Raw genomic sequence first — 27,137 nt, 5'->3', positions numbered from 1 at the left:
GACCCTGCAATTGCACTCCTAGGTATTTACCCCAAAGATACAGATGTCGTGAAAAGAAGGGCCATCTGTACCCCGGTTTATAGCACCAATGGCCACGGTCACCAAACTATGGAAAGAACCAAGATGCCCTTCAACGGATGAATGGATAAGGAAGATGTGGTCCATATACACTATGGAGTATTATGCCTCCATCAGAAAGGATGAATACCCAACTCTTGTAGCAACATGGATGGGACTGGAAGAGATTATGCTGAGTGAAAGAAGTCAAGCAGAGAGAGTCAATTATCATATGGTTTCACTTATTTGTGGAGCATAACAAATAGCATGGAGGACAAGGGGTGTTAGAGAGGAGAAAGGAGTTGGGGAAAATTGGAAGGGGAGATGAACCATGAGAGACTATGGACTCTGAAAAACAATCTGAGGGGTTTGAAGTGGCGGGGGGGTGGGAGGTTGGGGTACCAGGTGGTGGGTATTATAGAGGGCACGGATTGCATGGAGCACTGGGTGTGGTGAAAAAATAATGAATACTGTTTTTCTGAAAATAAATAAATTGAAAAAAAAATCAGTGAAGTTCTATTATATGAATATAAATCAGTAAAAACAAAGCTAAAATTGTGTTGGTCAATTACCTCAAAGGCATCTTCAATGCCATCTTCAGTAACTCCCTCATGTGTTTCCTGTGCAGCCAAGACTTTTTCCGACAGATACTTCAGGATAAAAAATGACTCCTCAGTGGCAATACAAACCAGCTCTCCAGAGTCAGACCAGAAAATCTACAACATGGCAAACAAAACAGTTTGGGATTTCTAAGCGGTATGACAAACTGTGTACACTTTGTTTCTAATAAGACTTGTCTTCTTATATTAGGGTAGTAAGTATGCATTTAACAATTTTATGTAGTACATGCAGTGTATATATAGATATATATTTACACACATATGTATGTATATATTTGTATTTATTTGGAGGGTGGACAGGGCAGTGCCTCACTCTTTAGCCTAGAAATGGAAAGACTCAAGGAAAACAGGAAGGAAAGCTGTCAGTAGACACTGAATGTGCTATAATTTAGCAGCTGTAGCCTAGTCCCTATTGCTCTAGAAAAGTGTTTTTCAGCCTTTTTTTTTTCATTATCATCCCCACCCACACACCCAGTAACCTTTTTAGACATTTTTTTCCCTCACCTCACCTATAAAGTTTTAATACCATGGATATTATATATATGCTTATACAAACATAGCACATACACATATATACATACATATAAATATGCTTTATAGATAAAGAGTGAATTTTCTTTGCTCTCAGCAACCAATTTTTGCCCTGTGGGACCCTAGTCCCCACTCAGATTGCATGTTGTTAAAAGACACAACCAGGACCCTAGGGAGGTAGATTTGTCTCCAAAGAATTTTGTGACAATGAAAAGTGGTCAAAGAAGCAGGCAGTTCCAAAGGTAGAAAGCTCTGTCACTAGAGGCATTTACCTGAAGTTTCAACAGTCATCAGGTAAAGCATGAAAAGGCTTTCTGAATGGTATGGGGCTCCTACGCCTTTCCAAGTCAAGAGCTCCCTGACTTCCTGTTTTCAAAGTATACTTTTTATATTCTGTCAAATGCCATTTAAAATATGAATAACAGAGGCGCCTGGGGGGCTCAGTTGGTTGAGTAACTGCCTTCGGCTCAGGTCATGATCCTGGACTTCCAGGAATTAAAATTAAAATTAAATGGATCGGACTCCCAGCTCCTTGGGGAGTCTGCTTCTTCCTCTGACCTCCTCTCTCATGCTCTCTCTCACTCATTCTCTCTCAAATAAATAAAATCTTTTAAAAAATAAAATATGAATTTATTTGTATAACATTTGTATAACCTTTGGTGCTTTTCAAAATACCCAATGTCTACTGCCTCAATCATATACTACAATTCTGATTTTCTAAGCAATCTTAAAGTAAATGGTACTGTGTCCAACACAAATGGAACCAGGACAGCTGGGTACAAAGACACTTATTTGCCTCAGGGACTGACGGTTCCTCACAAAGGTGCACACTCCAGAAGTAACAATGGAGGGGAAAACTCACGTGTTTGGGCTGAATTTCAATTCTGCGTATGAGTTCGGTATTGTCCCAGTCATAGAAAGCTAAGCCATTTACAGATCTGACTCCCAGTAAGAAGCCTCCATAGATACCTAAAAGGAAAAAGGATTTTGGTTTAGATGTTTCTGAGCCATTGCAAAGCTTCTAATATTGTGTCATAAATAAATAGCACTCACTTTCTGCTCCAAAATCTGGTTTAAATGATTTTTTTTCCTTAAAGTTCTTAAATATCTTTACAACACTGTTGCTCTCTCTTATTGCATATCTGGCGGGAAGGAAGGAAAACATGGCATATTATATACCAAACCATACTTCCATAAAATGTTAGAAATATTTTCAAATATATCTGAGTAATGAATTATTACACACATTATTACACACATTATTAGGGTTTACAACTATTTCAGAAACTGAAAAAGACCCACCATCCCTCAAAAAGTGAGTGATTAAACCAACTATGATATATTCATACAATGGAATATTACTCTGCAGAACAGGGGACCAGTTACTGATTTATGCAACAATATGGATGAATCTCAAAAATATTATGCTAAGCAAAAAAGGCCAGACACAAGAGTGGATACTGTAGGACTCCATTTATATTAAACTCTAAGGACAAATCTAATCCACATGGTGACAAAAAGCAAATCAATGTTCGGGGCCAGGGAAAAGTCTGTTAAGGGAAAACAAAGGGATTTTCCAGGGATGACAGAAATGTTCTATGTCTTTATTGTGCTGGTGGTTACAGACTGTATCTATCTGCCAAATTTCACTGAAACGTACATTTAAAGTAGTGCATTTAATTTTGTATAAATTACAACTCAATAAAGATGACTTAAGATAAAAACTTTAACAAGTGGCTCAGCCATTTCTGGCAACTGTTTAGAACATTGTGTATATTCAGGCCTCTTGAAAAAAGGGACTGTGGCTATTGCTGGATAATCAAGAGTATTTAAGGAAGTGATCTGATGAGTGTTCCTATCAAGACAGGAAAGATGCTGAAAGGGCCTTAGCTAGATAAAGATTAAGAGGGGAAAAAAAAGCAAATTATCAAAACAGAGAGGTATGTTAAGAGTGGTGAGGCAATCCATGAACTGTAATTGTTTTTAAGATGATATCAAAGTACATTTTAGTATTTGGAACAGTGCATGTATGAATGTATTTAGGATATCTATGAAAAGATCAAAACAAATTCTTATCTCAGTATATCTTACTGTTAAAAAATTTAAAAACATGCACCTTATATGTAAAACTGAGGCTCAGGTTACTCACTGTTGAGGGCAGGGGCAATACAATATATGGAGAAAACAAAACTAAGAAAACGGAAGATGTAATTCAGCTGTATGGTCAGAAAAAACCAAAGCCCTAATATTTATTACATGCACCAAAAAGGAATCAAAAGGAACCACTCGGTAACGAGTATCTAGTACAAATAATGATAATTAATTAGCACCTGGTATGATAATTCAGAGTTAAATGATTTTTCCTGTTTTTAATAAGAATATTTTGTGAATACTCAAAATTTAGACAGAATTTAAGAATGGGGGTTGGGTAACATCACAGAAAATGAGTTTTAAAAAAGATTCAATGAAGTTCTCATCAAGATGACATCAGACTATACTGTCTCCCAACTAGCTCAAGACCTAGCAACACCTCAGGACTCTAGGGCACGGGGAGAGCCTCCTTTGTCTTGAGCCCATCTATAAGCACCAGGCCCTGCCAAAGGCTCCATCAAGGAAATGGGTGCTGGGCCCCCAATTTAATGGGATTATTAGATGAGCCTGAGTGAGCTTGATGAATAATGAATACAGAAAGGGCAAAGGCAGCACTGGTGAGAACTGTCCTTGAACACAAAGAAGCATGGCCAACACTGAGCCTTTGGAACATGTTTCATACAGCTGCACACAGATCACCTATCTGCAGTCGGGGCTAGCTGGAGAGCACAAACCAAAACTTACTCTGAAGAATCATGGGCCCATGCAAACTCCTGGGCAGACCCAAAGCTTTTGTTTCTCAATGCCATTGCTGTGTAGATGATATATTCACCATCACCACACACCACAACAAACCTGGAAATTATGGAAGCCAGGGAGAGAAGTAGGATCAATAACATGTGGAAGTTATGAAACAACGCTCATCTTCATAATAAAATACTTCTAATAACAAATACCACTTTAGTTGACTGTTATAACTGAATCTAGTATCTTTTAAAGTTACACATTTCTTCAAATACAGATCTAGACATAAATATTCTATACAACAATTCCAAAAACATAAAGATAGGGTTTTGCTGAAAATCTTATTGCAGTGGCCCTCTCTTATAAACAAAGGAGACTTGGGACAGGAAGATAAGAATGGCTGGAGATGCACAAGGGCCAAGATTCTAATAATTCAACTAATTTTCAAGGGGGGAGGAGTGAGAGACTCTTAAGCAGGCTCTATACCCACCCTGGAACCCAGTGTGGGGCTCCGTCTCACAACACTGAGATCATGACCTAAGCCAAAATCAAGAGTTGGACACTTAACTGACTGAGCCACCCAGGTGCCCCTCAACGGATATTTATTGAGAATCAAAATGCCTAGCATTTTGCTCATTGCATTTATACTGTAAGAAGGTATATTTATTGTATTTATACAAATATATATAAATATAATATATATTATTTATAATATATATTATACATACAAATACATTATATTTATATACATAAATATAAATATATTACATTTATACCATAAGAAGACATAAGAAGGTGCTACTCTGGGGTGCCTGGGTGGCTCAGTTGGTTAAGCATCTGCCTTAGGCTCAGGTCATAATCCCAAGGTTCTGGGATCCTGCACTAGGCTCCTTACTCAGCAGGGAACCTGCTTCTTCCTCTCCCTTTGCCTGCCTCTCCCCCTGCTTGTGCTCTCTCCCTCTGTCTCTGTCAAATAGATAATTAAACCTTTTAAAAAAAATTGTACTGGTTGCTGTTGGACTACCAATGGTAAGATGCAAAAAAAAAAAAAAAAAAAGTTTTATGATATTAAGGGAAAAAATATACAATGCATTCTTAATCTTCCTAAGGAAATTACATTACAAGTAACTATGGATATCATTTACTAAACAAGTCATATACTTGGTTTACAAAGCTTGTCTTTTTCAATACTCAGAACAGAATTATAAGATGCCCAGATCTACTGTAAAGTAACTTTTTTAAAGATGCACAGGTTGAAACTCATGCTTGAAACTCAAGATGTTTGGTGCTTTCTAAATCTTAAGAAACAAAAATGATGTCTCAGTCTCAGGATAAGACCTGATACCTGCCCTCAAAGCAGCACAAGAATACAAACCCAGCACATTTAAAATGAATAAATAGAAAAACTATTTAACTGTTCAAAGTTGTACAGTGGGACAAAGCCAGAAAGGCAAATATGCTTTCACACCTTGCATGCCAACTCAACTGACTGGCATGTCGGCAGCTGTATTGAGGATTCCAGGGCAAAAGCTCATGAGGAATGCCCACAACAGTGTAGGGTGGTATATGCTGTGGATATGCAAGCTCTGCTCTAACATACTTAGAAGCCTAGGACAGATTCTGGTGATGGCTTACCGCCCATTAGGATTATGTTGAATAGTCTGGGGATATATTTCACAACTGCCCATATCCTTGACGGCTAGTGGCAGTCTTTCTCCATCTTTAATTTCAGCATCTCCCATTGCTTTTAGGTTGGCCTGCTGTACTTCTGAATGCTTGGCCCAAATTATCTTTCCATTGGCATCCATGGACATGGCAGGTTCCTCCCGACCAAGCTGGAAGAATGACAAATGGCTTTTAGCAATAAAAGAAACCAAATAAAACCACAAAATAAACATTTTCTATTTTCATTTAATAGAGGGTTCCTTTCTTCCACTTTAATCCAGTGCTTAATCTCTTGTGCTTAATGAAAGAAGAGCCAGTTTAATAAAACTGGTAACTTAGAAGATGACTGTACTAAAAAATAAGGAAAACTGCTTCCACTGTGTTCATTTTGTTCAGAAAGAGTATAATTAGAGATTACCTTAACAATAATGCTCCCTTCGTCATAGCCCAAAGCGACATTGTTGGACCCTCTCAGACTGGCCACACACCACACCCTCTCCATTCCATAATTCAATGTGCTCTCAAGGCGATACGTGCTTGAATGCCAAATACGCACAGTTCCTAAAGAGAACAAGGTGAATATTCCCTTCTAATGAATATCTAAGGATGAACTGTGTCAGGTGAACCGACCAAAGGGAAGTCTTTTTTTAATTAGTTTACTGGCAGCTTAATTTTTTGATCTATTGTCTATATAGGTAATTTTATAAAGCAATGTAAATTAACAGAAAATTGTAAGAAACCAAGAAATGTGATTTTCCATGTAAAATAATGAATTTTCTCAGCACGGTACCTACTATGAACCTGAAGGTGCTTTACACACATGATCTTTTCTTTTCACTATAATCCTATGAGGTGGATATGTCTGTTCCCATTTCATAATCTGCCCAAACCACATATACATGAAGTGGCAGCATCCAGGTTTTTGGACTCCAAACCACCGACTGGTTTTTTCACAGTTTTTCTCTAGGACTTCTGGGTCCTCTTATTTAAGTAATAGTTAAAACGCATTAGAATGATGATGAAGGGGGCGCCTGGATGGCTTATTGGGTTAAAGCCTCTGCCTTCGGCTCAGGTCATGATCCCAGGATTCTGGGATCGAGCCCCGCATCAGGCTCTCTGCTCAGCGCGGAGCCTGCTTCCTCCTCTCTCTGCCTGCCTCTCTGCCTACTTGTGATCTCTGTCTGTCCAATAAATAAATAAAATCTTCAAAAAAAAAAGGGGGGGGGGCACCTGGGTGGCTCAGTGGGTTAAGCCACTGCCTTCGGCTCAGGTCATGATCTCAGGGTCCTGGGATCGAGCCCCACACCAGGCTCTCTGCTCAGCGGGGAGCCTGCTTCCTTCTCTCTCTCTCTGCCTGCCTCTCTGCCTGCTTGTGATCTCTGTCAAATAAATAAATAAAATCTTTAAAAAAAAATAAAAGAATGATGATGAAGAAGAAGGTAACAATGCCCCTTTGCTCTGTTCCAGCACAAATATTCTACTCTAATAAAAAGAGCAAAATTCTCAGAAACCTCCAATTACAATGCAATGCACTACCTGACTTAAATAACTACTTAGTAATTACAAGCACAGGAATAAACATACATTTTGAACTTACCATCTTCTGAACCTGTGATGATGATTGGCAACTCAGGATGAAAACTGGCACAAGACACATTTTGGGCATGTCCTTCCAGTGTCTGTACACATGTCTTATTCTGTAATCAAGACACAGAAAATATTTTTAGTGAAAAACAAGTAACTTATCCTTAATTTTTCCAGTTTGCAGATACATAAAAATGAGATCTTTTATTTTAATCTAAATAATTTCTGATACAGAAATTTTGAAACACAATTATCTTATCTGCATAATTTCTCTAATTCCTTGACAACACAGGGAAATAGAATTTTAAGTATCACATATAAAGAAGAAAACACAAACACCTCAAAAGATCTGGTTTTCATATGAATATTTTCTCTCCCAAAGATCTAAAATAATATCTTTAATAATTTTATCCTGTACTTAAACACAAATCTGAATAAAGTTCTAAGTAACAGTGATTTTCTAGGCCTCATTTTATTAACTGTTCATGGAAATTTTGATGTGAGAAACAAAACAGAAATTCAATCTGTCTCTGAGAGATAAAAAGCATAGTAACAAGAAGTGATAACTAGGTTTACAAAGTCTATGTGGCAAAACGTCTGTAACATGGCATCATGGTATTATTCATTTATCTGCTAGTTTTCAAATATGGACAGAAGTCTACCAGTGAGGATACTAGAGGGTGTAATAACTTCATTTTAGTCAAAATATTTAAATTTCTAATTTCTACTATTAAGTAAAAAATAAACATAATGGCGTTTTATTTTAAAATCTCAATAGGCATTTCTTTCATTTTTATGGAGAACTCTAGGACTACTGTTTAGAGGCAAATACTGAAGACTTAAGTTATTATGCTCTGAACAGAGTTCAATAACCCAAGTTTTAACTGTCTTGTAACAAACAGTGAAATCCATGTCTAACATATGATAAAGTAAGATTATGAAAAAATTGTACCTGATAGTCCCATATTTTAACAAGACGGTCATCTGCACCTGAAATGAGGTATGGTTTGTCGCCACCACTGTAGTAATCGATGCAATTCACACCTTTCTCATGTCCCTCCAGAGTGAAGTTTGGTGAGGAAGAACCCAACTGCCACACCTTTAAAGAGCAACAGCATCTGCCAGTCAATAAGGGGCCTTGCTTTTCAGAAGGCAGCTCCATCACACTTCTGACATATTATATAAAGTGCCAAAGCCCAGGACAGGAAAACTAAAGAATGTACATTTCTTTCAACCATTTGTTTTTGTTCTTTCTCATTTTACTTGACTTTCTAGGGGGCAGAATAACTATAGTATTCTCCAAAAATGCCAATTTCCAGGCTTTATCTCTAGAGATTTCTCTTTATCCCTATAGTTCCCCAGGAATCTAGATTTTTAACAGACATCCCAGTGATCCACAGGTTATAGTCTAGAACAGTAAGAAATGATTTTATGAGAATTTTAATATAAAGATAATGAAAGTGAAATTAGTAAGGCATATTAAAAAGAGAAAATGACCACATAACAAAACATTTAAAACATTTAAAGTATGGAAAAGTAGTCAAACATTACCATAGCACTAGTATTATTTATCTTTACAAATAATTATTGAGTGCCTCCTACAAAGGAGACTCTGTGGGAAGTATAAAGATGCATAAACAAATGTTTACCACTGACTGTATGCAACAAACTTTACTTGAGCCAAAGATAAAACAATTTATGTTCTCAAGATACACCTTTTAGTGAAGAAAGTTCGAAACTAATTTCTAAGTTTTCAACCTATGTCAAAAGCAAGGACAATCCAGCAAAAGGGAAAAAAAAAAGTAAGGTCAAAACCCTAAGATATTTAGACAGATATCATTTAATACTCAGACAAATAACACAACATTTTATGTAAGTTAAAGGAATGTTATATAGATGTAAGCATACACACGTAAGTAAAAGTGCAATATAGCATTTTAAACCTATGCATATAGAGACATTTTAAATAGCGTAATGGAAAAGGGAGTATGACTACCACTCATGCAACAAGTATTAAGCGTTTAGTACAAGTAAAGCACTGTGTTGCTTGCTACCAAGTGTCTGTTTGAGGGAGTGGGGGTGACACCCAGTTCCTGCCCAAAGATCAACATTTTGGGGGATAAAGATTTCTGGAGACATATTAGTTATCACTCAAAATGAAGGGCATAATAAAGACAAATAGGAATGGAAGGAATGGGATGAGCATGACTGGCTCTGTGTAGAGGTGAAATGGATGTCTGAAGAGAGCTTCTCAGAGTAAGTAATTGTGCTGAGCCTTGAAAGATGAGTAGTTCTCCAGGAGAAAAAAAGTAAAAAAGGGAGAATAAAGAGCATTGCAAGCAGAGGTAACAGTTGAATGAGGGTCTATGTACATTCATGGCATTTCTGGAGAATGGCGGATAGACGAGGATTATAGGAGATATAATATTAGCTGAGGCTAGTCTTGGAAACCCTCATATTCAACAGTAAGGGAGTGGAACTTTACTCTTACACTGCGAATGGAAAGGTGAAATCCATGTTTTAGAAAGATACCTGGCAGTAGTACAGAGAAATGCAGTAAGGAAAAGAGAATGGAGGCAGAGGAAATTTTAATGTAAAACAGATTAATAATCGGCAGATGTCAACAATGAATACACTAAAAGGAAACAGGAAACAGAGGAAATACACAAAAAGGAGAGGAAAAAGAAGTAAGAGGCCATACTAGCATCTTTCTTATTCTGGGTTTGCAGTAGTTTAAAAGTCTTAGAATATATTGCTTTGACACAGAAAAACACTCCTCCTGTTAAGAGCATCAAGTTACCACAAGTCCTATTTTGATTTCAATATGAGCTTTTAAGAGAAACTTCTAAGCAGGAATAAATTTCATGGGCAGCCAGTAGTAAAATATCTCAAACAACTACATTTCACCAACATAATGGATACAAAGAGCAGGCACCCTACCTTGATGGTCCTGTCCAAAGACGCACTGGCAAACTGATTGTTATCTTTAGGATTGATCACAATCTGCATAACATAATGGGTGTGTCCTTCAAACACTTGTGAGCAGGACCATTTTTTATCCCAGTCCCAGAGCTTAATAAGCATGTCATCTAGGCCAAAAGAAAGTCTCAAGTTAGTTGCCATTTATATTTCTTGCATTTAGAACTAAGAGTCAGTCTTTGTGCCTTTTAAGGCAGCAAATCAAAGAGAAATCATACATTCCCAGGCTTAAAGAAATAGAATCAGAATTGAACAGATTTTTCAAAATCCTTATTTAACCTAAGAATAAACTTAACTCCCTACAGAAGAGGTGAGATAAGATAGAGAAATTACTACTAGTAAATACAAAAATTTCATGAAAAATTTTAAGAAAGACTCAAGTGGGCTTTACAGAATGACAGAAGAGTAACACAAGTTTGATTAGAATCTAAGTATGACTGAATAATGATGGCAGTGACTAGGGAATAAGCATTTCTCTTATAAGAATGGTGAAAGAAAAAAGCTTTGAATTACTTCTCAATTTTAATTTAAAAATGTTTCAAAGAGCTATTACCAAATCAGTACAACTTGTTTTAATTGCCCTCCAAAAGTTCACTGTTCTAGATGTAATGCCACAGAGCAAACTAGCCTGAATATAAAGAAAAAAGTGATGAGAGTATGTAGCAATCTGGCAAAAACTCACCCACCAGCATGTAAATTAGCTTTCTGTTCAGCAGATGTTTAATCATTTAGACCTTCAGGACTTCCCTGACAGAAACTGGAGCAATTGCTACACAAATCCTAAGTAGAGTTGATATTTCATTAAATACGAAAGCAAGCAGCACTGATAGCATGGTAATGGATTTAAATAGTTTAAAGGCTGCTCGGAATTAGAACTCCACATGTAACAGCAGTGAAAGAATTGCAAGTCTCACTGAATGAAAATGAATTACTGAAAGAGATGCACATGACCAAAAGGAGTCATCTCTTACCACTGCTAGTCAGAATGAAAGGCTGCGTTGGATGAACAGCAATACAGCGAATGTAGTCTGAGTGTGCTTCAAACATATGAACTCTCTCCAGAGTATTATAATTGAACACTCTTATCTGCATGTCATCCTAGAAACGGAAATTTAGAAATTATTATTGTTATAAAATAAACTGTGCAAAATGGTGTAGGGGCGCATGGGTGGCTCAGTCGGTTAGGTGTCTTGACTTTTGATTTCAGCTCAGGTAATAAGTAAACTCAGGGTCCTGGGATGGAGTCCCACATCAGCCTCTGCAGCTAGGAATTCAGCTAGGAATCTGCCTCTCCGTCTGTACCCCCTCCCTTGCTTTCTCTAAAAAATAAATAAATAAATCTTGAAAAAAAAGTTATAGGCCCAAGTTATAAAGTCTATGCTTCAAAACATTAGACTAATTAATAATCAAGAATCAAAATCATTTGCATAATCACTGACCAATTAAGAAACTGAAGGAAGTAGAAATTCATATAATTACTTACCGCTCCTGTCACAACCCAATTCTTTCTTGCAACAAACTTTGCAGCCCGAACAGGAAGATCACACACTTCAAATGTTTTCACCAATGTCTTTAAAATTTAATAAGAATATATACTTTGAGTTATGAGAAAATAACTGAAAAAACTACTGTGTTACATTTAAAATATCCAATTATTTAGATCATTCCTAATTTAAAAATATTCTCAGGCTAAAACACAAAAGCTCAACAATCAAATGAAGAAAAAAGACCAATCATCTTTTCTTTAACAGTTTCAAAATTAAAATACTTATAAAGGATAAAAGAAAGCAAATCTCCACAAGATGGAATTCCAGATCCTCTGTGCTCCAGCCTGCCCTTCCTTATCTCCTTAGCCTTACCTTTGGCTACTCCCACTCCTACCTTTGCTCCTCCTGTGCCCTCTTCCTGAAAACCCACAAACAGAACCTTATACTCCCCATTCATAACATAGCACTTTCATAATTATGTGTCTAATGTCAATCTTTTCTACTAAGCTCCCCAATGGCAAGAATCTTGTTTACCACTGTATTCCCAGAGCCTAGAACAGTGGCTGGCAAACAACCAGTGTGCAGTAACTATTTGTTGAATGAATTGGCTCTTAGTTTTTTCTTTTTAAAATTAAACCTATCAACTCACAAAATAAACTCATAAACAAGATCCAATTCTTTTGAACACTTTAGCAATGTTTCTATATAAATGCTATTGACCTCTTTTTAGTGAAGCATGAAAACACAGTGATTTAGATGTCTCTTCAAGCTGCTCAAAATGGAATAATATATATAGCAGAAAACTGAAAGAGCCTCTTAGAAAGAACAGGGATAAATGCATGTCTTTGTCTTCCCACTATGATGCCTTATTTTTTAAGATTCTGAGATTCAAAATATCATTTTGCAATCTCTCTTTTTTGTACCAGAGAGTAATGAAAAACAGCACAATCTTACTAATTAACCATGTACACTAAATAAAAAGAATCAAAACTAGCACACCTGAAACTAATGTTATATTATATGTAAACTATACTTTCAAAAAAAAAGTTGTAAGAAAAAAGAAACAATAGAGACTGGTCCATAAGAACTGTTGAGCCTACTCTGGCCTTCTGAAGCCAGACTTCACAGATTCTTCACACAAACACAATAAATGGGGGCATCAGCTCTAACCTGTACAACTATCAGCTGACTACCATAGAGAGAGCAGACACAACATATAATCTGTAAGATGACAGAAATATGTACAAAAGCTCATAACGAGCCAACAAATCCAGGGATCTGCTGAGCAGTACAAATAAAGCAGCTGCAGAACAGTCACAGTTAAGGTCCATGTTAAGTGCTGTGGCTGATATAAATGACACGAGAGATGGTCTCTGCATTATAGAAGCTAAACAATCTAAAGAGGAAGAAATGCTACACACTCAATATAACTTAATGTAAGTTAGGGAAATAATGACTAACACTTGTATGGGACTTTACACAATATTATCTAGTTTGATTTAATCCTTTTGACAATCCTGTGATATAGGGAAGGCAACAATATCATCTTCATTTTAGATAAGTAACTGAGTCTTAACATGTTTAAGAGGTTTGCCCACATCATTTATTTAAGCAGGATGGCTTCAAACTGTAACATGCTGATTTTTAACCACTGCACTCACCACCTCAAAGACTTATTTGAAATTCAAGTACATTTGAATTCACTTCCAAAAACGTTTTGCCTCTTTGAAGAATTTTGCTCTTAATATACATGAATGGCAATTAACTTCTGTTGGTGATAGAGGGAAAAAAAGAGGTAGAATCAAAAATAGACCAACCATTAAACAAAGACTTACTCAGTATCTACTATAAGTCTCACTGTCAAATAGGCACTTGTAGTAACAGTGAAAAGTAAGACTAGTATAATCCCTATCCATCCCAGGACTCCATTCTTGAAGGAAAGAAGGAAATCAGAAGAAGTTACCAACAAGGTGAATTTTGAAAGAGGAAGCAGGTGGCCCTGCCAGAGGGCACAGAAGGGCACAGAAGGGCACAAAAGAAAAAAAGAGGCAAACTGGATGAACCAGAGAGAGTTACGTTACAGTAAAACCGAGAGAAAGTTAAAGGAAGTACAGCTGGGATTTAGAACATACCACAGTGAAATAACAGATCTGAGAAACGGCTAAATGGAGTTGCCAGAAGGGATCCCTAGGAAGAAATAGGATGTGTGGTGGGGTTTGGGGGAGGCACCAACATGTCTGTTAAGCAGATATTAAGTCTGTGAAAACAGAAGTGGATCAAAAAAAGCAGTTAGCATGCATACTATTTGCATTAAGACAAATGGATTCACAAAATGAAGAATTGAAATTGTAGAGGTTAGAAATCCTGATATAGTCAAATAGTGATAAATGGAATACTGATTATTCCTTAGCTCAAAAAACAATTATTGAGTACTTACTATGTGTCAGACAATGTTATCAGCACTGGCATAAAGCAGGGAACAAAGTGTTAATGTTTATAAAATGTCATTGATGGGGTCTTGCTTTAGTCTGCCGTCATTCTGTGCCATTATAGGGACGTAAGACTGTAAAGGTGTTTGTAGATTTATTACTGACCTTGGTTCCTAAGCCTATTTTTCCATTTTAAATTACTCAATGTGAATTTTGTCTGGCTATTAATAACTTAACCTTACATGTTGAAAATAATGATTGTGCAAGTAGACACATAACTATATGGGCTAGTGCTCACTATATGTTCTGTATTTTGAAGGGAAACGATTAAGAACCATCAACAAAGACTGGAAAATAAGAGGTAAACCAATTTGAAGGATAAATGATTTACTCAGATGATAAAGAGCAAAACAAGCATTTAAGGCAGAAAAATCTGTATAACGCATATTCTCATATGTGTAATCAAAAGCTGACTACAAATATTTCTCTAACACTCTATAATTTGAATAGTTGATTGAAAGTTACCTGCATATCATTATATCAATTATTTGGGAAAAAATAAAATTAAAAATCCCATTCTTAAGATCATTAAAATATTGACTGAACAGAAAATTAAGTACTATTCAATCTTTATCTATAGCAAGTGACCTTATATTGGTGGCATTTTCCTTCATTTCAAAAAGATAATACTAACTTTTATCAGAATATAACATTTAAATATTATATATAACAAGACTGAAACCGTTTCTTCCATAAGCTATAACCCCGTAACTGTTAGTTTCTCTTTCCTGAAAATACTTTGTACTAATTTATTTGAGAAAGCAATCTGCACACCTATTGGACTCTCTGTCTTCTCTTGCATTATAAACACAGTCTAACACACTGTTTCTAAAAAGTCCTTAAAAATTCCTACCTGTGTTTCATGATTCCAAACGCACACACTGCCATTGTAAAGACTTGCCAACATCCATGGCTCTGTAGGATGCAAATCCACGCTCTTAACTCGATCAGACCGAGCAGTTAGCTTTCTCTTTATATCAAGTCGCAGAGGCTAAGAAGAAACAACATAAAAAGCCCTCAAAACATTAAATTGCTATGCCAAATAAATCATGTTTGAGATCTTAAATAAAAACAGTGCATTAACAGGCCTTCAAAAAAATCCAGTTTTTACTTTGCTGAACTGTAGATACAGTTTCAAGTCTACAGCACCCACTTCTTCACTCATACTAACATACGAGTATTTAAATTTTTTTAATTTATAGTAGTGGTTGTCAAATTTTTTGGTCTCAGGACCCCTTTCCACTCAAAAAAATTTCCTAAAAAGCTTTTGCTTACATAGGTTGTATCTATTGATATTTACCATATTGAAACATTAAAACCAAAACAAGTTAAAAATATTTATGTATTAATTTTCTTTTTTAAAAGATTTTATTTATTTATTTACTATTATTTAATTTATTGTTTAATTATTTCATTATTTAAATTATTTATTTAAACTATTTAAATAAATGGTAGGCAAAGAGGAAGGCAGAGAGAGAGGGAGAGGCAGGCTCTCTGCTGAGCAGAGAAACCTGATGTGGGGTTCGATTCCAGGACCCTGGGATGGTGACCTGAGCTGAAGGCAGAGGCTTCAATACACTGAGCCACCCAGGTGCTCTTATTAATTCATTTTCAAATAAAAATAAACTCATTACATGTTGACTTAACATATTTTAATGAAAATAACTATATTTTCAAAAGAAATTTAGTGAGAAGAATGGCAATTTTTTTTTCACATTCTTGTAAAACTCTTTAACATTCTGTCTTAATAGGAGACAGCTCGTTTCTCAGATCTGCTTTGGCCTTCAATATATTATGCTTCAATATGATATGCTGTTTTGGCTGATGTATATGAAAAAAAAAAAACTTGGCCTCACAAAGATACGTAGTTGGAAAAAGAGAACTTTTTTTTTTTTTTAAGATTTTTAAAAATTTATTTGTGAGAGAGAGAGAAAATGCACAAAGAGTGGGAGCAGCAGGCAGAAGGAGAAAAGGCTCTCCAGTGAGCAAGGAGCCTGATGAGGGACTCATCCCAGGACTCTGGGATCATGATCTGAGCTGAAAGCAGAAGCTTACCTGACTGAGCCATCCAGGTGACCAAAGATAAATATTTTAATAACTTTTAAACATTTTTATAAAGATTTGATTTATTTATTTATTTATTAAAGAGAGAGAGAGAATGAATGAGCGTGGAGGGGCAGAGGGAGAAGTAGGCACACTGCTGAGCAGGGAGCAGATTAGGGGCTTTGATCCCAGGACTCTGGTATCATGACCTAAGCTGAAGGCAGACGCTTAACCGACTGAGTCATCCAGGCACTACAATAACTTTTTTTAAATAGTTGTGAATAGAATATTCTTCACTTTTCAAAACTTGAAAAGTGGTAGTTCCTTAAAGGTTAGTTGCAACATGAAATCTGAAAGCACATAAATGAACCTTTTATGAACTTTTTATAGTTTGTTACATGAAATCTCTTGGCCTATTATGTATTTTGAATGGATCTCTAACCCATGCATCTTTTGTAACATCATGCATTGGTTACTTGGAAAATTCTGAATCAATGAATTATGCAAATCTTCCAAATTTTGACACATTTCATTATATAGTAACAAAAAGTCACATTCATTAATATCACTATCTACCACAACGGATAAATCTTCAAGTATTAGACATCTAAACAGTTTAATGATAGAATTTTTCTAAAATTCTAATTTTCACTTCAAAGCACCAATTTTATCACTGGGAACAAATAATGTCAAGGACCAGCAAACGTCTTTCAGTTTTTAGAAAATGTCTGCCAAATCATCAAGTCTGAACAAACACAGTATGTCAGTCACTGCTTCAAGCAAGCTTGTAACTTAACAGTATGCAACAGAAGTATCTTGTGCATACTACTCATGTCATTACAAAGAATATTTAAAAGATGTAGGCTCAAGTATTGAGATGTAATAAAACTAGCATTTTTTCCTGCTTCATCAAGGACATTCTTTTTTTTTTTTTTTAAAGATTTTATTTATTTATTTGACAGAGAGAGATCACAAGTAGGCAGAGAGGCAGGCAGAGAGAGAGAGAGGAGGAAGCAGGCTCCCTGCTGAGCAGAGAGCCCGATGCGGGACTCGATCCCAGGACCCTGAGATCATGACCTGAGCCGAAGGCAGCGGCTTAACCCACTGAGCAACCCAGGCGCCCCTCATCAAGGACATTCTTAAGTGAAACTGGATTTAAAAAAATTGTGTGGTAATGAGGAATGTACTGTTAGTTCAATTTGATGACATTATACCAGCAGTTCAGTTTTATCTTCCATTTGTTTTACAGAAATAGTGCAAATTATCAACATAGGGAACCTCCTGGAAGACTATGGGGGACTCCTAGGAGACTACAGATAACACTTGGAGAATCCCTGGTTTACAGAGAATCTAGTAATTAAATGTAAAATATCTACTAAATCACAAGGTTGTGCCCATGTCATTAGTGTCCTATCAGAAAATATTCTGAACAAGTGTTACTCATGAAGTCTTAGTAATCCTAAAACTATATATCAATCAAAACAGCATAGCATTGGCATAAAAACACAAAGATCAATGGAACAGAATAGAGAGTCCAGAAATAAACCCATGCATATATGGTCAATTACCCCACAAAAAAGGAGCCCAGAATATACAATGGGCAAAGGATGGTCTCTTCAATAAATGGTGTTGGGCAAACCTGACAACAATATGCAAATGAATGAAACAGAGGAGTGCCTGGGTGGCTCAGTTGGTTAAGTGTCTTGACTCTTGATATCAGCTCAGTTCATCATCTCAGGGTTGTGAGAGTAAGCCCCTTCCCGTGTCAGTCTCTACACTGGGTGTGAAGCCTGCTTAAGATTCTCTCTCTCCCTCTGACCCTCTCTGTGCTCTCTTAAAAAAAAAAAAAAAAAGAGAGAGAGAGAGAGAGAAGAGAGAGAATGAAACTGGACCATTATCTTATACCAAAAATTAGTTCAAAATGGATTAAAGACTTAAATGTAAAACCTGAAACCATAAAACTCCTAGAGGAAAACATAGGCAGTAAGCTCCTTGACATTGGTGATGATCTTTTTGGATCTGACACCAAAGCAAAGGCAATAAAAGCAAAAATCACCAAGTGGGTCTACATCAAGTAAAAAGTTTCTGCAGAGCAAACTTATTAATAAAACGCAAAGGCAACATAGTGAATGGGAGAAAATAACTGGAAAACATACACCTGGATAAGTGATTAATATTCAAAATATACAAAGAACCAATACAACCTAATAGCAAAATAATTAACCAAGTAAAAAATATGAAGAGGTTCTGAAGAGACATTTTTCCAAAGAAGATTACAGATGACCAACAGGTACACAAAAAATGTTCAATGTCACTAAACATCACAAATCAAAACCACAATAAGAACACCTGTTAGAACGGCTATTATCAAAAAGATAAGAAATAACAAATATCAGTGTGGATATGGAGAAAAGGAACCCCTATGCACTACTGTTTGGAATGTAAACTGGTGTAGTCACTGCAGAAAACAGTGTGGAGGGTCCCCTCAAAATTAAAAATAGAGAACTGGCTATAGGATCTAGCAATTCCACTTCTGGGTATTTACCTGAAGAAAAATGAAAGCATCAAGTTGAAAAGACATGTGCACCGGGGCGCCTGGGTGGCTCAGAGGGTTAAACCTCTGCCTTTGGCTCAGGTCATGACCTCAATGTCCTGGGATCGAGCCCCAAATCAGGCTCTCTGCTCAGCAAGGAGCCTGCTTCCTTCTCTCTCTGCCTGCCTCTCTACCTACTTGTGACCTATCTCTCTGTCAAGTTTAAAAAAAAAAAAAAAAACCAGACACGTGCACCCCCATGTTCACTGCTGCATTAATTACAATAGCCAAGACATGAAAACAATCTAAGTGTCCACTATAGATGAATGGATAAAGAAAATGTATGCAATATATACATATTATACATAATATTTCACTGTATATATGTATATATTTATATATATGTGTAATAATACTTATTTTTTGCATATGTATTATTATATATACATTGGAAGTAGTTGAATAAAAGCCTTGTGAGGTATTTGCTTTGTCTCAGGAAATTATCTACACTGAAATTATCTAGTGATCTTCATTTTGTGTTGAAAAGTAACCTTACATTTCTAGTCCATTCATGATCATTGTGGAAGATCACAAAAATAAAGAGTCACACACACACACACACACACACACAAATATTATTCAGACATAAAAAAGAATGAAACCTTGCTATTTGTGACAACATGGATGGACCCTGAGCGTATTATGCTAAGTAAAATAAGTTGAAAAAAGACAAATACTGTATGATCTCACTTATATGTATAATCTTAAAAAAAAAAATAAAATAGCTCAAGCTCATATACGCACAGAACAGACTGGTGGTTGCCAAAAGCAGGGGGTGGTTATAGGCAAAATGGATGAAGGAGGTCAAAGAGTACAAACTTCCAGTAATAAAATAATTAAGTCATGGGAATATAAGGTATAGTTAAAAATACTGTGTTGCACAATGCTTTGAAACTGGAGCTCAATCACAAGGAAAAGTTCGGAAGGAACTCAAACACCTGGAAGCTAAAGACCACCTTGCTTAAGAATGCTTGAATCAACCAGGAGATCAAAGAAGAACTTAAACAATTCATGGAAACCAATGAGAATGAAGACACTTCGGTCCAAAACCTATGGGATACAGCAAAGGCGGTCCTAAGGGGGAAATACATAGCCATCCAAGCCTCCCTTAAAAAAATTGAAAAATCCAGAATACACCAGCTGTCTCTACACCTTAAAGAACTGGAGAATCAACAACAAATCAAACCAACTCCACACATAAGAAGGGAAATAATCAAGATAGAGCAGAGATCAATGAGGTAGAAACCAGAGATACAGTAGAATGTATCAATGAAACTAGAAGCTGGTTTTTTGAAAGAATCAATGAGATTGATAAACCACTGGCCACACTAACCCAAAAGAAAAGAGAGAAAGTCCAAATTAATAAAATCACGAAAGAAAGGGAGAGATCACAACTAACACCAAGGAAGTAGAAACAATCATCAGAAGTTATTATCAACAGTTATATGCCATTAAGCTAAGCAACCTAGATGAAATGGATGCATTTCTGGAAAACTATAAACTCCCAAAATTGAATCAGGAAGAAAATGACAACCTGAATAGACCGATATCTAGTAACGAGATTGAAGCAGTGATCAAAAAACTCCCAAAAAACAAGAGCCCAGGACCTGACGGATTGCCTAGGGAATTCTACCAAACATGCAAAGAAGAAATAACACCTATTCTCTGAAGCTGTTTCAAAAAAATTGAAGCAGAAGGAAAACTTCCAGACTCTTTTTATGAAGCCAGCATTACCCTGATCTTCAAACCAGGCAAAGACCCTACCAAAAAGGAGAATTTCAGACCAATATCACTGATGAATATGGATGCTAAGATTCTCAACAAGATCCTAGCAAACAGGATCCAACAGCACATTAAAAAGATTATCCACCATGACCAGGTGGGATTCGAATATCCCTGGGCTACAAGGATGGTTCAACATTTGCAAATCAATCAATGTGATAGAACAAATTAATAAGAGAAGAGAGAAGAACCACATGGTCCTCTCAATTGATGCAGAAAAAGCATTTGACAAAATCCAGCATCTGTTCCTGATTAAAACGCTTCAAAGTATAGGGATAGAGGGAACATTCCTGAACTTCATCAAATCTACCTATGAAAGACCCACAGCAAATATCATCCTCAATGGGAAAAAGCCCGCAGCCTTCCCATTGAGATCAGGAACACGACAAAAATGCCCACTCTCACCACTCTTGTTTAACACAGTATTAGAAGTCCTAGCAACAGCAATCAGACAACAAAGAGAAATAAAAGGTATCCAAATTGGCAATGAAGAAGTCAAACTCTCTTTGCAGATGACATGATTCTTTATATGGAAAACGCAAAAGACTCCACCCCCAAACTACTAGAACTCATACAGCAATTCAGCAACGTGGCAGGATACAAAGTCAATGTACAAAAATCAGTGGCTTTCTTATACACTAACAATGAAAATACAGAAAGGGAAATTAGAGAATCGATTCCATTTACTATAGCACCAAGAACCATAAGATTCCTGGGAATAAACCTAACCAAAAAGGTAAAGGAACTGTACTCAAGGAACTACAGAGCACTCATGAAAAAAAGTGAAGAAGACACAAAAAGATGGAAGATCATTCCATGCTCTTGGATCCGGAAGAACAAACATTGTTAAAATGTCTATACTGCCTACAGTAATCTATACTTATAATGCCATTCCGATCAAAATTCCACCGGTATTTTTCAAAGAGCTGGAGCAAATAATCCTAAAATTTGTATGGAATCAGAAGAGACCCCGAATTGCTAAGGAAATGTTGAAAAACAAAAATAAAACTGGGGGCATCATGTTACCTGATTTCAAGCTTTACTACCAAGCTGTGATCACCAAGACAGCATGGTACTGGCATAAAAACAGACACATAGACCAGTGGAACAGAGTAGAGAGCCCTGATATGGACCCTCAACTCTATGGTCAATTAATCTTCGACAAAACAGGAAAAAATATACAGTTGAGAAAAGACAGTCTCTTCAATAAATGGTGTTGGGAAAACTGGACAGCTATATGTAGAAGAATGAAACTCGACCATTCTCTTAAACTGTACACAAAGATAAACTCGAAATGGATTAAAGACCTCAACGTGAGACAGGAATCCATCAGAATCCTAAAGAAGAACATAGGCAGTAACCTCTTTGGTATCAGCCACAGCAACTTCTTTCAAGATACGTCTCCAAAGGCAAAGGAAACAAAAGCAAAAATGAACTTTTGGGACTTCATCAAGATCAAAAGCTTCTGCACAGCAAAGGAAACAGTCAACAAGACAAAGAGGCCACTCACGGAATGGGAGAAGATATTCACAAATGACAGTACAGACAAAAGGTTGAGATCCAGGATCTATAAAGAACTTCTCAAACTCAACACACATAAAACAGACAATCATATTAAAAAATGGGAAGAAGATATGAACGGACACTTCTCCAATGAAGACATACAAATGGCTATCAGACACATGAAAAAATGTTCATCATCACTAGCCATCAGGGAGATTCAAATTAAAACCACATTGAGATACCACCTTACACCAGTTAAAATGGCCAAAATTAGCAAGACAGGAAAAAACATGTGTTGGAGAGGATGTGGAGAAAGGGGAACCCTCTTACACTGTTGGTGGGAATGCAAGTTGGTGCAGCCACTTTGGAAAACAGTGTGGAAATTCCTCAAGAAATTAAAAATAGAGCTTCCCTACGACCCTGCCATTGCACTACTGGGTATTTACCCCAAAGATACAGATGTCGTGAAAAGAAGGGCCACCTGCACCCCAATGTTTATAGCAGCAATGGCCACGGTCGCCAAACTGTGGAAAGAACCAAGATGCCCTTCAACGGATGAATGGATAAGGAAGATGTGGTCCATATACACTATGGAGTATTATGCCTCCATCAGAAAGGATGAATACCCAACTTTTGTAGCAACATGGACGGGACTGGAAGAGATTATGCTGAGTGAAAGAAGTCAAGCAGAGAGAGTCAATTATCATATGGTTTCACTTATTTGTGGAGCATAACAAATAGCATGGAGGACAAGGGGAGATGGAGAGGAGAAGGGAGTTGAGGGAAATTGGAAGGGGAGGTGAACCATGAGAGACTATGGACTCTGAAAAACAATCTGAGGGTTTTGAAGGGGCGGGGGTGGGTGGGAGGTTGGGGGAACCAGGTGGTGGGTATTAAGGAAGGCACTTATTGCATGGAGCACTGGGTATGGTACAAAAACAATGAATACCGTTACATTGAAAAGAAATTTAAAAAAAATACTGTGTTGCATACTTGAAAGTTGTTGTTAAGAGTAGATCTTAAAAGTTATCACAAGAAAAAAATTATTGTAACTACATACGGTGATAGATATTAACTAGACTTACTCTTGTGATCATTTCACAATATACACAAATAGTAAATCATTATGTTGTACACATGAAATTACTATAGCATTATGTCAATTATACCTCAATTAAAAAAAACTGGTTTCTTTGGAGAAAAGTATTTTGGCAATAATATTAATAAATGGTAGGTGAATGTGATGTGTGATCAATACAGGCTATACCCATGTCCATGAGGGCCTTTGGAGACAACGAGGAATGTTTATAGCATTTTAATGGATTTTAGTCATAGGAACCTAATGTAATTTAAATGGGAACTTAACTAGTGAGTTACTTAGTAATCGAATAAAAGAACCTAATTCTAACTTAATTAGAACCATTTTAAACAAAAATTAAAATACTTTCCAGTCAGAAAATGCTACTAGTTTAAAACCGCTTTTTTCCAATCTGGATTCAACTAAACAGACAAGAAAATGATGTGAATAAGTATTTTCTCAATTCTCCCAAGGATACCATTCTAAAAGAAAAGTTAATTCATTATAAATAATGACGCCGAGTTCAGTAATCTTAATTTTCTCTTGGACACAGATGAGGGAAGACTGATTTAAAATATGTTTCCCCTTCAAAAGGTTTTAAACACACCTAAAAGTTTACTTGGCAAGTTACCACTGAATCTTTTTGTGATCTTCCACGATGGTCATGAGTGGAACGGAAACTTAGGGTTACTTTTCAACACAAAATGAAGATCACTAGGTAATTTCAGCATAGATCATTTCCTGAGACAAAGCAAACACCTCACAAGGCTTTTACTCATCTACTACTTCCAACCTTATTATTACCCTAGATTTCTTTATTTCAAAAGATCGGAATTCTCTGGCTCTTCCCTACAATCACCAAAAAAATGTTTCCCCTGCCATGCCTTCCTCTTCGTCTCAAACTTTCTACTTTCAAACCACCATCCTCACAGTTCTTGGTCATTCAGGGAAGCAGGACTTTTTACTTCATCCTTTTCTTAATTTTGCCTCATTTATTAGCATGACAAATTTCAACTCCTTTTACTGGTCTCTTTACAGTGAACAAACATGAAGTGTCTTCTGTGTGCCAGGAACAACAATGGGGGCTTTCATGTAAGCCAGTGCATCTCATACTTTCCTGTAGTAAATGAGGAAATCCATCACTTATAAATTGTGTATATTTTACCATACGGATGTTTAATGATTACTGAGTAAAAGTGATGCTCTGGAAAGGTGGGCTGAGGGACTAAGCAACCCTGGTGCACCTCCAAATACCCTCCAATTCACAAATCCCAGTTAAAAAAGCAGAGCCAAAAATTAAAAAAAAAAAAATTTAAAAAGGGGGGGGCACCTGGGTGGCTCAGTGGGTTAAAGCCTCTGTTTTCGGCTCGGGTCATGATCCCAGGGTCCTGGGATCGAGCCCCGCATCGGGCTCCCTGCTCAGCAGAAGAGCCTGCTTTCCTTCCTCTCTCTGCCTGCCTCTCTGCCTACTTGTGATCTCTGTCTCTGTCAAATAAATTAAAAAAAAAAAAATTTTTTTTTAAACAGAGCCAAGATCTTTTGCTGTAATTTCGCCCAACATTTAAGTGACTACTTTGAATAAGACATTCTATTAGATATTCTCAAAATACAAAGATATTTATACTGTACCCTTAATTCTAAATGTCTCCCTCCATTTTCCAAAAGCTGGATGCATTTAAGACTCAGCTTAAATTACTGCCACCAATATAATCTTTTGGATTACCCTTGCCAGAACTATCCTTTCTTAAGGGATTTTAAGAAGCCAATTTAAGAAGCTAATTTAGCTTTAAGAAGCTAAATATACACGTCTCTTTTTGCTTTATAGAGTAGATGCTCTTCAGGGGTCTTTACCTCCACAGCATCTTATATATTTGGATATAGGGGTTTAAGGACAGATGGTATAATCGAGGTCTAGAGAATTATGCTGAATTCAAATTTCGGTTCCACCACTCATTTCAAATATGCAATACTGAACAAGTTCACTTAACTTCTCTGAGGTCTGACATACGTAAAAGAGGATTAATACTTTTATCTACAACTGAGAGTTATGAGAATTAAATTCAGTGTTAAGCAGTTAGAATAGTGCCTGGCCTATCATAACCACTCCATAAACATTACTTATAACTCATTCTCCCAGCTGCTGTAAGAATTAGGAGGCAAATGTTTAGCAAAGTGGATGGGCACATAGTAAACACTCTATGGAAAACAAATGAATAAATAAATCCACATTTTGTATCTCATACAAAAAATTTTAAATGCATTAAAGAATGAAGGATATTTCACCATAAAATGTCCATTCCTGAAAGCACAGCACACTCCAGACCAGATCACTGGTTAACAGGAGGCAGAATAATTAAGAGACCTGAGATCTTGCTAAAGGGCTCTTAACCTGGGGACCCACGCAAGTTCACAGGTAAGAATGGGGGAGACGTGGTGTCTGCGTGAACCCACTGAAGTTTTTGCAACACTGTGTGCTTCTCAATCTATTTTTCTAGAAGGACCCACAACTCTCACCAGTTTCCCTAAGGATTCAGTCTCTGTTGTAATTCCAACTCTGCTTCAATTAGCCTTACACAAACTTAAAAGTTTTAAACTACGAGATACAGAATTTAGACTAATTAATCTCCAACGTCTCCAAGCCCCAGTTAAAAGAAGAGTGGGCAGGAAAACGTTTAGAAATAAAATACTGACTTTCTTATATTTTTTCAGAAAATATATTCTTACACTATTGTAGTTTTTTCCTTCTTATTACAACACTCTTGAACCAAAGTACTTTAGGGTATTTTGGGGGGGTGAGACGGACAATATAAAAGTGCTGTCTGTCACGACTGCCATTCTTACCAGCCACTGTATTTGCAAATGCAGAAAACCACGTCAGTTTTAGAAGCAACGTCCTAACCCTTCCTTGCCCCCTAGAAACTTAAAGTGGGATCCCAAAGCATTCTAATTTCTTTTGACATATACACTTTACCTAATTTCAGAAGGAGTGCTTTTCTGCTTAAGACCGTAGTTTGTGGTTAGCACCCTCTACTATAGCATACTATAGCATGTGTAAGACCAGCTACCGCCGTTTTAAGGGCCCAATGAGTAGATTTGGCAAAGCCCCGGCACTGCCTCTCCACACCACCTCCGATTTCTGGGCCTCACCGCCGCCTCCCTCACAGAACTCACCCCAGACCAGGACCCCACAAGGCCTGAGGCGGCGGCCGCAACGAGAGCCCAGGCCGCTGCTTACCGCAGCCCCCAGTCCAGAAGCCCAAGAACTGGCCTCAGTCAAGAGGCCCCGCTCCTTCCTGCAGGGTCTGGACCTACCATCGCTCCGTTGGTCCGAGCCCGTGAGCCCTCACTTGACACAAGCGACGCAGTCCCTGAGAGAACCAACGACCCGCTGACCAGCCGACTGACTGACGTGGAACTTCCGGGAGGCAATTCTCGCGATAGTGGAGGCCAGGCTCTTAGCACCTGCGCAAACGCGGCGCGGGGGCTGACGTTTTCCAACGGCCTCGCCAGTTTCCTAGGCAACGCGGCCGTCTAGTTGTTCCGAGCCGAGTTGGAGCAGCTAGAGAGGGCTGGGTGTGGTGTTTACCGTCGGGAGAAATCATCTGAGGTTCCTGAAAGAAGACGAGAACTAGAAAACAAAAACAGGAGAAAAAAAGAAAGAAAGAAAGAAATATATATATATATATATATATATGGGCCTATATATATATATATATATATATATATATATTAATTGGAAAAACGAGATGCTTAGTCCCTTTGGATGCTAACGGCAGGGGGAGCTCCCCCTCGGTGGAGCTGTGCCTTGAGAAGGGCTCTTGGCGTCCTTCCGACTCTGAGGGGAGGGATGGGGGAGAGAAGGTGAAGCAAGGCTCCAAGGCCTCGAGGCTG

At 37.2% G+C, this 27,137-nt stretch overlaps 1 protein-coding gene across 1 annotated transcript in view; it reads right to left on the bottom strand.

Annotated features, from left to right (window-relative positions):
- Positions 1 to 26,668, bottom strand: part of COPB2 (COPI coat complex subunit beta 2) — a 34,344-nt gene extending 7,676 nt beyond the window's left edge. The window contains exons 1-13 of the mRNA XM_044252255.1: positions 26,559 to 26,668; positions 15,101 to 15,238; positions 11,755 to 11,841; positions 11,243 to 11,369; positions 10,233 to 10,381; positions 8,245 to 8,391; positions 7,306 to 7,405; positions 6,127 to 6,269; positions 5,679 to 5,878; positions 4,044 to 4,154; positions 2,262 to 2,350; positions 2,071 to 2,177; positions 630 to 773 (exon numbers count right to left, since the gene is read on the bottom strand). Of these exons, the coding sequence (XP_044108190.1) occupies positions 630 to 773; positions 2,071 to 2,177; positions 2,262 to 2,350; positions 4,044 to 4,154; positions 5,679 to 5,878; positions 6,127 to 6,269; positions 7,306 to 7,405; positions 8,245 to 8,391; positions 10,233 to 10,381; positions 11,243 to 11,369; positions 11,755 to 11,841; positions 15,101 to 15,238; positions 26,559 to 26,561 (1,545 nt within the window). The 5' untranslated portion in view covers positions 26,562 to 26,668. The remainder of the gene's footprint in view (positions 1 to 629; positions 774 to 2,070; positions 2,178 to 2,261; positions 2,351 to 4,043; positions 4,155 to 5,678; positions 5,879 to 6,126; positions 6,270 to 7,305; positions 7,406 to 8,244; positions 8,392 to 10,232; positions 10,382 to 11,242; positions 11,370 to 11,754; positions 11,842 to 15,100; positions 15,239 to 26,558) is intronic.
- Positions 26,669 to 27,137: the final 469 nt, after the last annotated feature.

This window comes from Neovison vison, chromosome 6 (genome assembly GCF_020171115.1).
Source record: "Neovison vison isolate M4711 chromosome 6, ASM_NN_V1, whole genome shotgun sequence".
Classification (NCBI taxonomy): Eukaryota; Metazoa; Chordata; class Mammalia; order Carnivora; family Mustelidae; genus Neogale; species Neogale vison.
Note: the sequence above shows the minus strand (reverse complement) of the source record. Positions and strands in the feature narration are given on the sequence as shown.